The following is a 12,751-nucleotide window of genomic DNA, read 5'->3' as shown; positions in this document are numbered from 1 at the left end:
ACACACACACACACACACACACACACACACACAGACAGACAGACAGACAGACAGACAGACAGACAGACAGAGACAGACAGACAGACAGACAGACAGACAGACAGACAGACAGACAGACAGACAGACAGACAGACAGACAGGACAGGACAGGACAGGACAGGACAGGACAGGACAGACCAGACCAGACCAGACACGTTCACATGTTTTGATTCATGTTTTATTTCCTGATGTTTTGATTCATGTTTTATTTCCTGATGGACATGTCTGGACATCGTCTCTAACTCTGTTTGATGTGATTCCCCCAGGCTGTAACCTGAAGATATTCAACAACCAGGAGTTTGCAGCTCTGCTGGCCCAGTCAGTGAACCAGGGCTTTGAGGCTGTCTACCAGCTCACCAGGATGTGTACCATACGCATGAGCTTGGTCAAGGGCTGGGGCACCGAGTACAGGTAAGGGCTACCACACACGTACGTACCCTGAAGCACCGCCACACCATGTCATTTTTTTATTTTTACCGTGAACTACTGCAGCAGAAGCGAACTCCTTCCTCCGCTATTCTTTTGTCCGCGTGAGGCTACAATATGTTGAGTTTCCTGGGGAAGCGGTGAAGCCTGGGGAAGCCTGGGGAAGCTGTGAAGCCTGGGGAAGCTGTGAAGCCTGGGGAAGCTGTGAAGCCTTGGGAAGCCTGGGGAAGCCTTGGGAAGCCTGGGGAAGCTGTGAAGCCTGGGGAAGCGGTGAAGCCTGGGGAAGCTGTGAAGCCTTGGGAAGCCTGGGGAAGCTGTAAAGCCTGGGGAAGCTGTGAAGCCTGGGGAAGCGGTGAAGCCTGGGGAAGCGGTGAAGCTTGGGGAAGCGGTGAAGCCTGGGGAAGCGGTGAAGCTTGGGGAAGCCTGGGGAAGCGGTGAAGCCTGGGGAAGCGGTGAAGCCTGGGGAAGCCGTGAAGCCTGGGGAAGCGGTGAAGCCTGGGGAAGCTGTGAAGTGCCGGGGAAACTGAAGCGCTAGCCTACAGAAATTGGTTCAGTTATGGCGTACATTTTCTTTTGTTAATATGGGCAGAAGATTGTAGCCTGGGCCTATATAAATGTGTTAATATGGGCAGAATATTGTAGCCTGGGCCTATATAAATGTGTTAATATGGGCAGAATATTGTAGCCTGGGCCTGTATAAATTAGTTAATATGGGCAGAATATTGTAGCCTGGGCCTGTATAAATTGGTTAATATGGGCAGAATATTGTAGCCTGGGCCTGTATAAATTGGTTAATATGGGCAAAATATTGTACCCTGGGCCTATATAAATGTGTTAATATGGGCAGAATATTGTAGCCTGGGCCTGTATAAATTAGTTAATATGGGCAGAATATTGTAGCCTGGGCCTGTATAAATTGGTTAATATGGGCAAAATATTGTAGCCTGGGCCTGTATAAATTGGTTAATATGGGCAAAATATTGTAGCCTGGGCCTGTATAAATTGGTTAATATGGGCAAAATATTGTAGCCTGGGCCTGTATAAATTGGTTAATATGGGCAAAATATTGTAGCCTGGGCCTGTATAAATTGGTTAATATGGGCAAAATATTGTAGCCTGGGCCTGTATAAATTAGTTAATATGGGCAGAATATTGTAGCCTGGGCCTGTATAAATTAGTTAATATGGGCAGAATATTGTAGCCTGGGCCTGTATAAATTGGTTAATATGGGCAAAATATTGTAGCCTGGGCCTGTATAAATTAGTTAATATGGGCAGAATATTGTAGCCTGGGCCTGTATAAATTAGTTAATATGGGCAAAATATTGTAGCCTGGGCCTGTATAAATTAGTTAATATGGGCAGAATATTGTAGCCTGGGCCTGTATAAATTAGTTAATATGGGCAAAATATTGTAGCCTGGGCCTGTATAAATTAGTTAATATGGGCAAAATATTGTAGCCTGGGCCTGTATAAATTAGTTAATATGGGCAGAATATTGTAGCCTGGGCCTGTATAAATTAGTTAATATGGGCAGAATATTGTAGCCTGGGCCTGTATAAATTAGTTAATATGGGCAGAATATTGTAGCCTGGGCCTGTATAAATTAGTTAATATGGGCAGAATATTGTAGCCTGGGCCTGTATAAATTAGTTAATATGGGCAGAATATTGTAGCCTGGGCCTGTATAAATTAGTTAATATGGGCAGAATATTGTAGCCTGGGCCTGTATAAATTAGTTAATATGGGCAAAATATTGTAGCCTGGGCCTGTATAAATTAGTTAATATGGGCAGAATATTGTAGCCTGGGCCTGTATAAATTGGTTAATATGGGCAGAATATTGTAGCCTGGGCCTGTATAAATTAGTTAATATGGGCAAAATATTGTAGCCTGGGCCTGTATAAATTAGTTAATATGGGCAGAATATTGTAGCCTGGGCCTGTATAAATTGGTTAATATGGGCAGAATATTGTAGCCTGGGCCTGTATAAATTAGTTAATATGGGCAAAATATTGTAGCCTGGGCCTGTATAAATTAGTTAATATGGGCAGAATATTGTAGCCTGGGCCTGTATAAATTAGTTAATATGGGCAGAATATTGTAGCCTGGGCCTGTATAAATTGGTTAATATGGGCAGAATATTGTAGCCTGGGCCTGTATAAATTAGTTTACCAAAATATAAATGCAACATGCAACAATTTCAAAGACTTTATTGAGTTAAAGTTCATATTAGAAAATCAATAAATTGAAATAAAATCATCTGGTCCTAATCTATGGATTCTACATGACTGGGAATACAGATATGAACAGTTGAAGTCGGAAGTTTACATACACCTGAGCCAAATACATTTAAACTCAGTTTTTCACAATTCCTGGCATTTAATCCTAGTAAAAATGCCCTGTCTTAGGTCTGTTAGGATCACCACTTTATTTTAAGAATGTGAAATGTCAGAATAATAGTAGAGAGAATGATTTATTTCAGCTTTTATTTCTTTCATCACATTCCCAGTGGGTCAGAAGTTTACATACACTCAATTAGTATTTGGTAGCATTGCCTTTAAATGGTTTAACTTGGGTCAAACGTTTCGGGTAGCCTTCCACAAGCTTCCCACAATAAGTTGGGTGAATTTTGGCCCATTCCTCCTGACAGAGCTGGTGTAACTGAGTCAGGTTTGTAGGCCTCCTTGCTCGCACACGCTTTTTCAGTTCTGCCCACACATTTTCTGTAGGTTTGAGGTCAGAGCTTTGTGATGGCCACTCCAATACCTTGACTTTGTTGTCCTTAAACCTCTTCAGGCTGCAGGGTGAATATTGAAAAAACTGGAAAATATGTGCACATTTTCAAACGGCCTCTTAAGAAACTTTATATTTTACAATATGCATATATTTACTACTGTTGGATAGATAACAGTCTATAGTTTCTAAAAAGGTTTGAATTATTTCTCTAAGTCGAACAGAAATATTTTTACAGCCATTTTCCCAGCCGAATTGAGATTTCCAAAATGCGATGTGTCTCTTTAAGACCTTGTCTATAAAAGGTCATTAGACTTAGGACCGTAGAAACACGTCACACGCCTTCATCAGGCTGTAATGCGGAAGTGAGAATTGAAAGCTGTCGAATATCTCGTCCATGGACTGAATACCACACCTTCTTGTGAGACCTGCGCAGTTAAAAAAAAATTCCGGCCGCGAAGCAGAATTTGGTCTCGGCTACTGGAAGAAGGTCGATAACGGTGAATATGATCTCTGACTTCGATATTATTTGATACATGTCACAAAATCATCCTAAAGTATGTTTTTTCAATATACTTTAATTATATTATTGCAATTTATTCTGGACTTTAGATGTGATGCGACGGAAGAATTTTTTGAAGAAAGACAGATTAGCGCCGCACGGCCATTGGGCTTGCTAACCAAAGAGGGAAATTGTTCGTTCTGGAACCCAACTAAAGACTGTACTGGACATTGGACCCCGTTACAACATTCTGATGGAATATCAACAAAGATAAGGACCCAATTTGGGATGCTTTTCCATATATCTGTCGAACTGTTGAATGCTAACTGTGCTAACTGTGCTAGGCTAGCGCTTGACTTATGCTAGTGCTGCCTTATGCTAGCTTATGTTGTTAGCTAATATAACGATATATTGTGTTTTCGCTGTAAAACACGTCAAAAATCGGAAATATTGGCTTTATTCACACGATATCTGTCTTTCATTAGCTATCCACCATATGTTTTTCTGAAATGTTTTATGAGGTGTAATTAGTAGTCGACGTTGGTGTATGTATTTTCTCTGGCTACTCCCGTCTGGATTCAGACTGTAGCTATGTGGTAGCATTTATGGTAGCATCAATGTAAAACTGATTTATAGCTAAAATATGCACTTTTTATGAACAAAACATAGATTTATTGTGTAACATGTTATATGACTGTCATCTGAGGTAGTTTTTTCTGGGTTCTTTAGGTTGGTTTTAGTTTATTTCGGTTGGCTTGTGCATGCTACTTGAATCATAATTCATACATCATAATCATATTCATATGTGTCTGTCCACTTTTGTATTTGGTGGTGAGCTAACATAAATATATGTGGTGTTTTCTCTGTAAAACATTTAAAAAATCGGACATGTTGGCTGGATTGACAAGATGTTTATCTTTCAAATGCTGTATTGGACTTGTTAATGTGTGAAAGTTAAATATTTAAAAAAAATAGATTTTGAATTTCGCGCCCTGCAGCTGTTGTCATTTTCGTTCCGACGTCGGGCTTGCAGCCCAAACAGGTTAAGCCATTTTGCCACAGCTTTGGAAGTATGCTTGGGGTCATTGTCCATTTGGAAGACCCATTTGCGACCAAGCTTTAATTTCCTGACTGATGTCTTGAGATGTTGCTTCAATATATCCACATTATTTTCCTGCCTCATGATGCCATCTATTTTGCACCAGTCCGCCCTGCAGCAAAGCACCCCCACAACATGATGCTGCCACCCCCGTGCTTCACAGTTGGGATGGTGTTCTTCAGCTTGCAATCCTCACCCTTGTCCTCCAAACATAACGATGGTCGTTATGGCCAAACAGTTCTATTTGTGTTTCATCAGACCAGAGGACATTTCTCAAAAAGTACGATCTTTGTCCCCATGTGCAGTTGCAAACCGTAGTCTGTTTTTTTTATGGCGATTTTGGAGCAGTGGCTTCTTCCTTGCTGAGCGGCCTTTCAGGTCGATCGATATAGGACTCGTTTTACTGTGGATATAGATACTTTTGTACCTGTTTCCTCCAGCATCTTCACAAGGTACTTTGCTGTTGTTCTGGGATTGATCATCTCTAGGAGACAGAACGCGTCTCCTTCCTGAGCGATATGACGGCTGCGTGGTCCCATGGTGTTTGTACTTGCATACTATTGTTTGTACAGATGAACTTGGTACCTTCAGGCATTTGGAAATTGCTCCCAAGGATGAACGAGACTTGTGGAGGTCTACAATTTTTTTCTGAGGTCTTGGCTGATTTCTTTTGATTTCTCCATGATGTCAAGCAAAGAGGCACTGAGTTTGAAGGTAGGCCTTGAAATACATCCACAGGTACACCTCCAATTGACTCAAATTATGTCAATTAGCCTATCAGAAGCCTCTAAAGCCATGACATTATTTTCTGGAATTTTCCAAGCTGTTTAAAGGCACAGTCAACTTAGTGTATGTAAACTTCTGACCCACTGGAATTGTGATACAGTGAATTATACTTGAAATAATCTGTCTGTAAACAATTGTTGGAAAAATTACTTGTGTCATGCACAAAGTAGTCCTAACCGACTTGCCAAAACTATAGTTTGTTAACAAGAAATTCGTGGAGTGGTTGAAAAACAAGTTTTAATGACTCCAACCTAAGTGTATGTAAACTTCCGACTTCAACTGTATAATATATATATTTTGAAAACGTTTTTTCTTATTTCTCCCCAATTTCATAATATCCAATTGGTAGTTACAGTCTTGTCCCATCACTGCAACTCCCGTACGGACTCGGAAGAGGCGAAGGTCGAGAGCCATGCGTCTTACGAAACACAAGCCAACCAAGCTGCACTGCTTCCTGACTGCTGGCTCAACCAACAGCACCAATGTGTCAGAGAAAACACCGTACAGCTGGCGACCTGAAGTTCAATGTGATCTCTCCGCTCCTCCTCACTCTCCTTTATTTATTTCTAGAGCGTGCAGACGGTCAACAGTTTAGTGAAATATGTTTAGTTACGAAAACATGTTATTATCGATGTTCCCGAACAGATATCACTTGGTTTTCCCAAATGAAACACCGGGTAGCTGTAGAAACAGGGATGGCGAACCTATGCATACAGAGTTTGGGCGGAATACTGTATCGCAGCGAGAGAATGTTTCTCAAACAGTGGACAGAAATAAGTTTGTTATTTATTTCCCATCTGCTCATATTAAGCTATAAAACCCAAGTAGCCTACCAGGTATCATTGAAAAATGTACTGCATACATGTAGGAAAGCATGTAGCCTTCATTTGCTATTCGAGCGACATGCTCCCCCCCGCCCATTTTATAATGGGCCATTCTACATAGAAACAAATTTGACATATTAGTAAAGACCAGATTTAAATTGAGAATAGTCTGATGGGTGAAAATAGGATCAGTTGATGAGAGAACAGCTGTGCAGCAAGGAACAAGCTTTTTCTAATCATCAACAGTCTGTAGGCGCATCATGAAGCCCATTTATGTTTTGATTTCTAGGACATTCTAAGGTTTGTATCGTTCACAACTAAAGTTGCCAAATAACTCTTAAATCTAGCGTATAGGACCGGTTTCAAATTATAACTTTTCTGCTCGACATAGCGTACTTGCTCCGGAATGGGGAAAAATATCCTTTCTATTTTATTCAGTTGAATTATTGGGCTTCCCGATAGGCGCAACGGTCTAAGGCACTACTCTACACTGCATCGCTGTGCCACTAGAGATTCTGGGTTCGAGTCCAGACTCTGCCTGCCGGGACCCGACATCATTATGAGGTATCGCTGTGCCACTAGAGATTCTGGGTTCGAGTCCAGACTCTGCCTGCCGGGACCCGACATCATTATGAGGCATCGCTGTGCCACTAGAGATTCTGGGTTCGAGTCCAGACTCTGCCTGCCGGGACCCGACATCATTATGAGGTATCGCTGTGCCACTAGAGATTCTGGGTTCGAGTCCAGACTCTGCCTGCCGGGACCCGACATCATTATGAGGCATCGCTGTGCCACTAGAGATTCTGGGTTCGAGTCCAGACTCTCGGGTTAAGACAAGATTGCAACTACCAATTGGATACCACAAAAACGGGGTAATATATATATATTTACATTTTTTTTTAAATATATATATAAATAAAATGTATAGATTTAAAAATAAATCTTAATTAGATTCTTCTTACTAAAGCATCATATAAAATTATGGGATTTATAAGATTATCTTGTCAGCTAAAGGTCATGTCCATGACATGACAAGCCTATGTCATGGAGCATAGCCAGATAACATACAGGGCATTGGGAAAGTATTCAGACCCCTTGACTTTTCCCACATGTTATGTTACAGCCTTATTCTAAAATTGATTAAATTAAAATGTTTCCTCATCAATCTACACACAATACCTCATAATGATGAAACGAAAACAGGTTTTTAGAAATGTTTACAAATGTATATATATTTTTTTAAACAGAAATACTTTATTTACATAAGTATTCAGACCCTTTGCTATGAGACTTGAAATTCAGCTCAGGTGCATCCTGTTTCCATTGATCATCCTTGATGTTTCTACAACTTGATTGGAGTCCATCTGGGGTAAATTAAATTGATTGGACATGATTTGGAAAGGCACACACCTGTCTATATAAAGTCTCACATTTGACAGTGCATGTCAGAGCAAAAACCAGGCCATGAGGTCAAAGGAATTGTCCATAGAGCTCCGAGACAGGATTGTGTCGAGGCACAGATCTGGAGAAGGGAACCAAAACATTTCTGCAGCATTGAAGGTCCCCAAGAACACAGTGGCATCCATCATTCTTAAATGGAAGAAGTTTGGAACCACCAAGACTCTTCCTAGAGCTGGCTGCCCGGCCAAACTGAGCAATCAGGGGAGAAGGGCCTTGGTCAGGGAGGTGGTCAAGAACCCGATGGTCACTCTGACAGAGCTCCAGAGTTCTCAGTAGAGATGGGAGAACCTTCCAGAAAGATAACCATCTCTGCAGCACTCCACCCATCAGGTCTTTATGGTAGAGTGGCCAGACAGAAGCCACTCCTCAGTAAAAGGCACGACAGTCCGCTTGGAGTTTGCCAAAGGCACCTAAAGACTCTCAAGACCATGAGAGACAAGATTCTCTGGTCTGATGAAACCAATATTGAACTCGTTGGCCTGAATGCCAAGTGTTACGTCTGGAGGAAACCAGGCACCATCCCTACGGTTGAAGCATAGTGGTGGCAGCATCATGCTGTGGGGATGTTTTTCAGCGGCAGGGACTGGGAGACTAGTCAGGATCAAGGGAAAGATGAACTGAGCAAAGTACAGAGAGATCCTTGATTAAAACCTGCTCCAGAGCGCTCAGGACCTCAGACTGGGGCGATGGTTCACCTTCCAACAGGACAACGACCCTAAGCACACAGCCAAGACAATGCAGGAGTGGCTTTGGGTGAATGTCCTTGAGTGGCCCAGCCAGAGCCCGGACTTGAACCCGATCGAACATCTCTGGAGAGACCTGAAAATAGCTGTGCAGCGACGCTCGATCATCCCATGGCTGCAGAAATATCACTGAAATATTCAACTTCCTGCACATCACCTTCTATATTGAAACAGGCATTTTTATAGGCTGTTGAAGAGCATCAAGTTCCGGTCAGTCAGCTAGAACGCCAAACGTAGGATTCTGCAATAATGAGCAGGTGTGTGCACGTCTGTGTTCATCCATTTCAGCCTGTTTTTGGGAGTCGAGCAAGAGTCGACTACTTCCGAGTCAAACCGAGTCGACTCCAAGAATGCTGGAGGATGAGGAGAAGGAGGAGAAGAAGAAGGAGGATAAAGACAGGAAAAGAGAGTGTGTGTGTGGTCACTGCGTGTGTGCGCTCCGCAGCAGCGACAGACTTGGAGAGGAGGGAGAGAGAGAGTTGACTAACGGGGGAGGAATGTAGGAGGCAGAGGACGTGGGCGAGGGAGGGGGAGGGACAGGTGATCGTGTTCAGACGGACTAGAGCGCACGGAAGGGGATTCCCACTGGACTCTCCCTCTCGCCTCACTGCCCTGAGTCACGTTTCAAACACACAACTAGCAAAACAGACTTCGTAGAACCACACAAGACGTAGGTAGAAAACTTTAAACGTAAGAGTTGAGATGTAGGCTAAAACATCTGTTAAACAGCCATGAGATTCCACTTTCTCTAGATAAAAAAGGGTTTGATTTATGAATTGTTATTGATTCAGGTTGGTGCTGTCGAAATGTTATCTGTACACATGTTCGTTAAACTCCCTCTTTCCCTTTCCCCCAGGCGACAGACCGTAACCAGCACCCCTTGTTGGATTGAGCTGCACCTCAATGGCCCCCTCCAGTGGCTGGATAAAGTACTGACACAGATGGGCTCCCCCAGCATCCGCTGTTCTAGTGTCTCCTAAATACACGCACACAGGTGCGCGGACAGAACAGTCATTCTGGACAAGTACCTTTTCTCTCATGGCTAACTTACGAGGACGTTTGAAAAAGACACGCTGAGTGGGCCAGGGAAGCTTATATTCATGAGCTCGCCTTGACTGACAGCTCTTTGAAAGCCGATGTCAAGCAACTTGGATGCAGTGTTGGGAGTAAATTCATCAAGATAATGTGGTGATACACTACGCAACTCAAACAGCATTGAAAATGCATCAATTTATGTCCCCCCAAAAATTCATACATCTAACATTTGTCATGTCTCTTGTGATGCAGTTCACAGCAGCACTGACGGATGGGTTGACATGACAACTGCATCAGAGTTTTGAACGACCCTTACCCCGCTTTTGTTCCATGGTGGCTGAAGACCTAGCTAGCCAGTAACTAGCTAACACCAGACACAGATAAAGACCTAGCTAGCCAGTAACTAGCTAACACCAGACACAGATAAAGACCTAGCTAGCCAGTAACTAGCTAACACCAGACACAGATAAAGACCTAGCTAGCCAGTAACTAGCTAACACCAGACACAGCTGAAGACCTAGCTAGCCAGTAACTAGCTAACACCAGACACAGCTGAAGACCTAGCTAGCCAGTAACTAGCTAACACCAGACACAGCTGAAGACCTAGCTAGCCAGTAACTAGCTAACACCAGACACAGATAAAGACATAGCTAGCCAGTAACTAGCTAACACCAGACACAGATAAAGACCTAGCTAGCCAGTAACTAGCTAACACCACACACAGCTGAAGACCTAGCTAGCCAGTAACTAGCTAACACCACACACAGCTGAAGACCTAGCTAGCCAGTAACTAGCTAACACCACACACAGCTGAAGACCTAGCTAGCCAGTAACTAGCTAACACCAGACACAGATAAAGACCTAGCTAGCCAGTAACTAGCTAACACCAGACACAGATAAAGACCTAGCTAGCCAGTAACTAGCTAACACCAGACACAGATAAAGACCTAGCTAGCCAGTAACTAGCTAACACCAGACACAGATAAAGACCTAGCTAGCCAGTAACTAGCTAACACCAGACACAGATAAAGACCTAGCTAGCCAGTAACTAGCTAACACCAGACACAGATAAAGACCTAGCTAGCCAGTAACTAGCTAACACCACACACAGCTGAAGACCTAGCTAGCCAGTAACTAGCTAACACCAGACACAGATAAAGACCTAGCTAGCTAACACCAGACACAGATAAAGACCTAGCTAGCCAGTAACTAGCTAACACCAGACACAGATAAAGACCTAGCTAGCCAGTAACTAGCTAACACCAGACACAGCTGAAGACCTAGCTAGCCAGTAACTAGCTAACACCAGACACAGCTGAAGACCTAGCTAGCCAGTAACTAGCTAACACCAGACACAGCTGAAGACCTAGCTAGCCAGTAACTAGCTAACACCAGACACAGCTGAAGACCTAGCTAGCCAGTAACTAGCTAACACCAGACACAGATAAAGACATAGCTAGCCAGTAACTAGCTAACACCAGACACAGATAAAGACCTAGCTAGCTAACACCAGACACAGATAAAGACCTAGCTAGCCAGTAACTAGCTAACACCAGACACAGATAAAGACCTAGCTAGCCAGTAACTAGCTAACACCACACACAGCTGAAGACCTAGCTAGCCAGTAACTAGCTAACACCAGACACAGATAAAGACCTAGCTAGCCAGTAACTAGCTAACACCAGACACAGCTGAAGACCTAGCTAGCCAGTAACTAGCTAACACCAGACACAGCTGAAGACCTAGCTAGCCAGTAACTAGCTAACACCAGACATAAAGACCTAGCTAGCCAGTAACTAGCTAACACCAGACACAGATAAAGACCTAGCTAGCCAGTAACTAGCTAACACCAGACATAAAGACCTAGCTAGCCAGTAACTAGCTAACACCAGACATAAAGACCTAGCTAGCAAGTAACTAGCTAACACCAGACATAAAGACCTAGCTAGCCAGTAACTAGCTAACACCAGACATAAAGACCTAGCTAGCCAGTAACTAGCTAACACCAGACATAAAGACCTAGCTAGCCAGTAACTAGCTAACACCAGACACAGATAAAGACCTAGCTAGCCAGTAACTAGCTAACACCAGACATAAAGACCTAGCTAGCCAGTAACTAGCTAACACCAGACACAGATAAAGACCTAGCTAGCCAGTAACTAGCTAACACCAGACATAAAGACCTAGCTAGCCAGTAACTAGCTAACACCAGACACAGATGAAAGAGGAAACATAAGTATCCTTGACATAAATTATTAGGTTAAACGTTGTATTATATATGCTGACACCCTACAGACAAATTGTGGCACCAGTAGAGTAGCTATCTAGTTATATAAACCACACCCCTCTGCAAACACGTCTTCTCCGATGTTGTTATTATTTAAATTAGTTACGAGAATACCATGTTACCATTGGTGTATTAAAACGAGAGTTAAGGTGATGTCACCTTAATAATGAATCCAAGTGTTTGACACGGTGACTTTAGGATCAAACTTCATCAGTGTAGAAACGAGTTATTTTTCATACTTTGGTCATTACACTTTGATCTGGTTTCATCCAAAATATCATCACATTTCATTTGGACTGTTCATGACCTTTTTAAGGAATATTTCTCTCAAAACTGATTCCTAAAAAAAAATGTGTCTGGAGATTTGGTTTACTCCGTCAGCTATATAGGGCAACAAAGCCAGATGGTATTTGTAGTTTATTTACCTTTTTGTTTTGTTTTTTAAACAGTTCTTCTCAACAGTAGCATTTTGTGTATCATATTGATTTGATGGTGGTTTTTAACTGCTGTACTTTGGCATCTTTGTGGTACTGCTCAACATCTATAGCATGTTGGTGTTTTTAGTTTATGAACTCATAATCATGCCTCTACATTAGTGTGTCCATTACCTGGTGAGTTCTAGTCATTGTTCAGAGGGTTGAGTGGAGAGGACAGTGCTGGACGGAGGAAGACAGTGCTGGACGGAGGAGGACAGTGCTGGACGTTGGAGGACAGTGCTGGACGGAGGAGGACAGTGGAGGACAGTGCTGGACGGTGCTGGACGGAGGAGGACGGTGCTGGACGGAGGAGGACGGTGCTGGACGTTGGAGGACGGTG

General features: G+C 42.9%; 1 protein-coding gene across 1 annotated transcript in view; it reads left to right on the top strand.

Annotated features, from left to right (window-relative positions):
• The window catches only part of LOC129842127 (mothers against decapentaplegic homolog 3-like), a gene marked incomplete in the record, with an annotated part of 51,563 nt that extends 39,167 nt beyond the window's left edge, over window positions 1-12,396 (top strand). The window contains 2 exon segments of the mRNA XM_055910527.1: window positions 306-450; window positions 9,470-12,396. Of these exon segments, the coding sequence (XP_055766502.1) occupies window positions 306-450; window positions 9,470-9,593 (269 nt within the window).
• Window positions 12,397-12,751: the final 355 nt, after the last annotated feature.

This window comes from Salvelinus fontinalis, unplaced genomic scaffold (assembly GCF_029448725.1).
Source record: "Salvelinus fontinalis isolate EN_2023a unplaced genomic scaffold, ASM2944872v1 scaffold_0015, whole genome shotgun sequence".
NCBI lineage: Eukaryota > Metazoa > Chordata > Actinopteri > Salmoniformes > Salmonidae > Salvelinus > Salvelinus fontinalis.
This window is presented reverse-complemented; position numbering and strand designations above follow the sequence as displayed.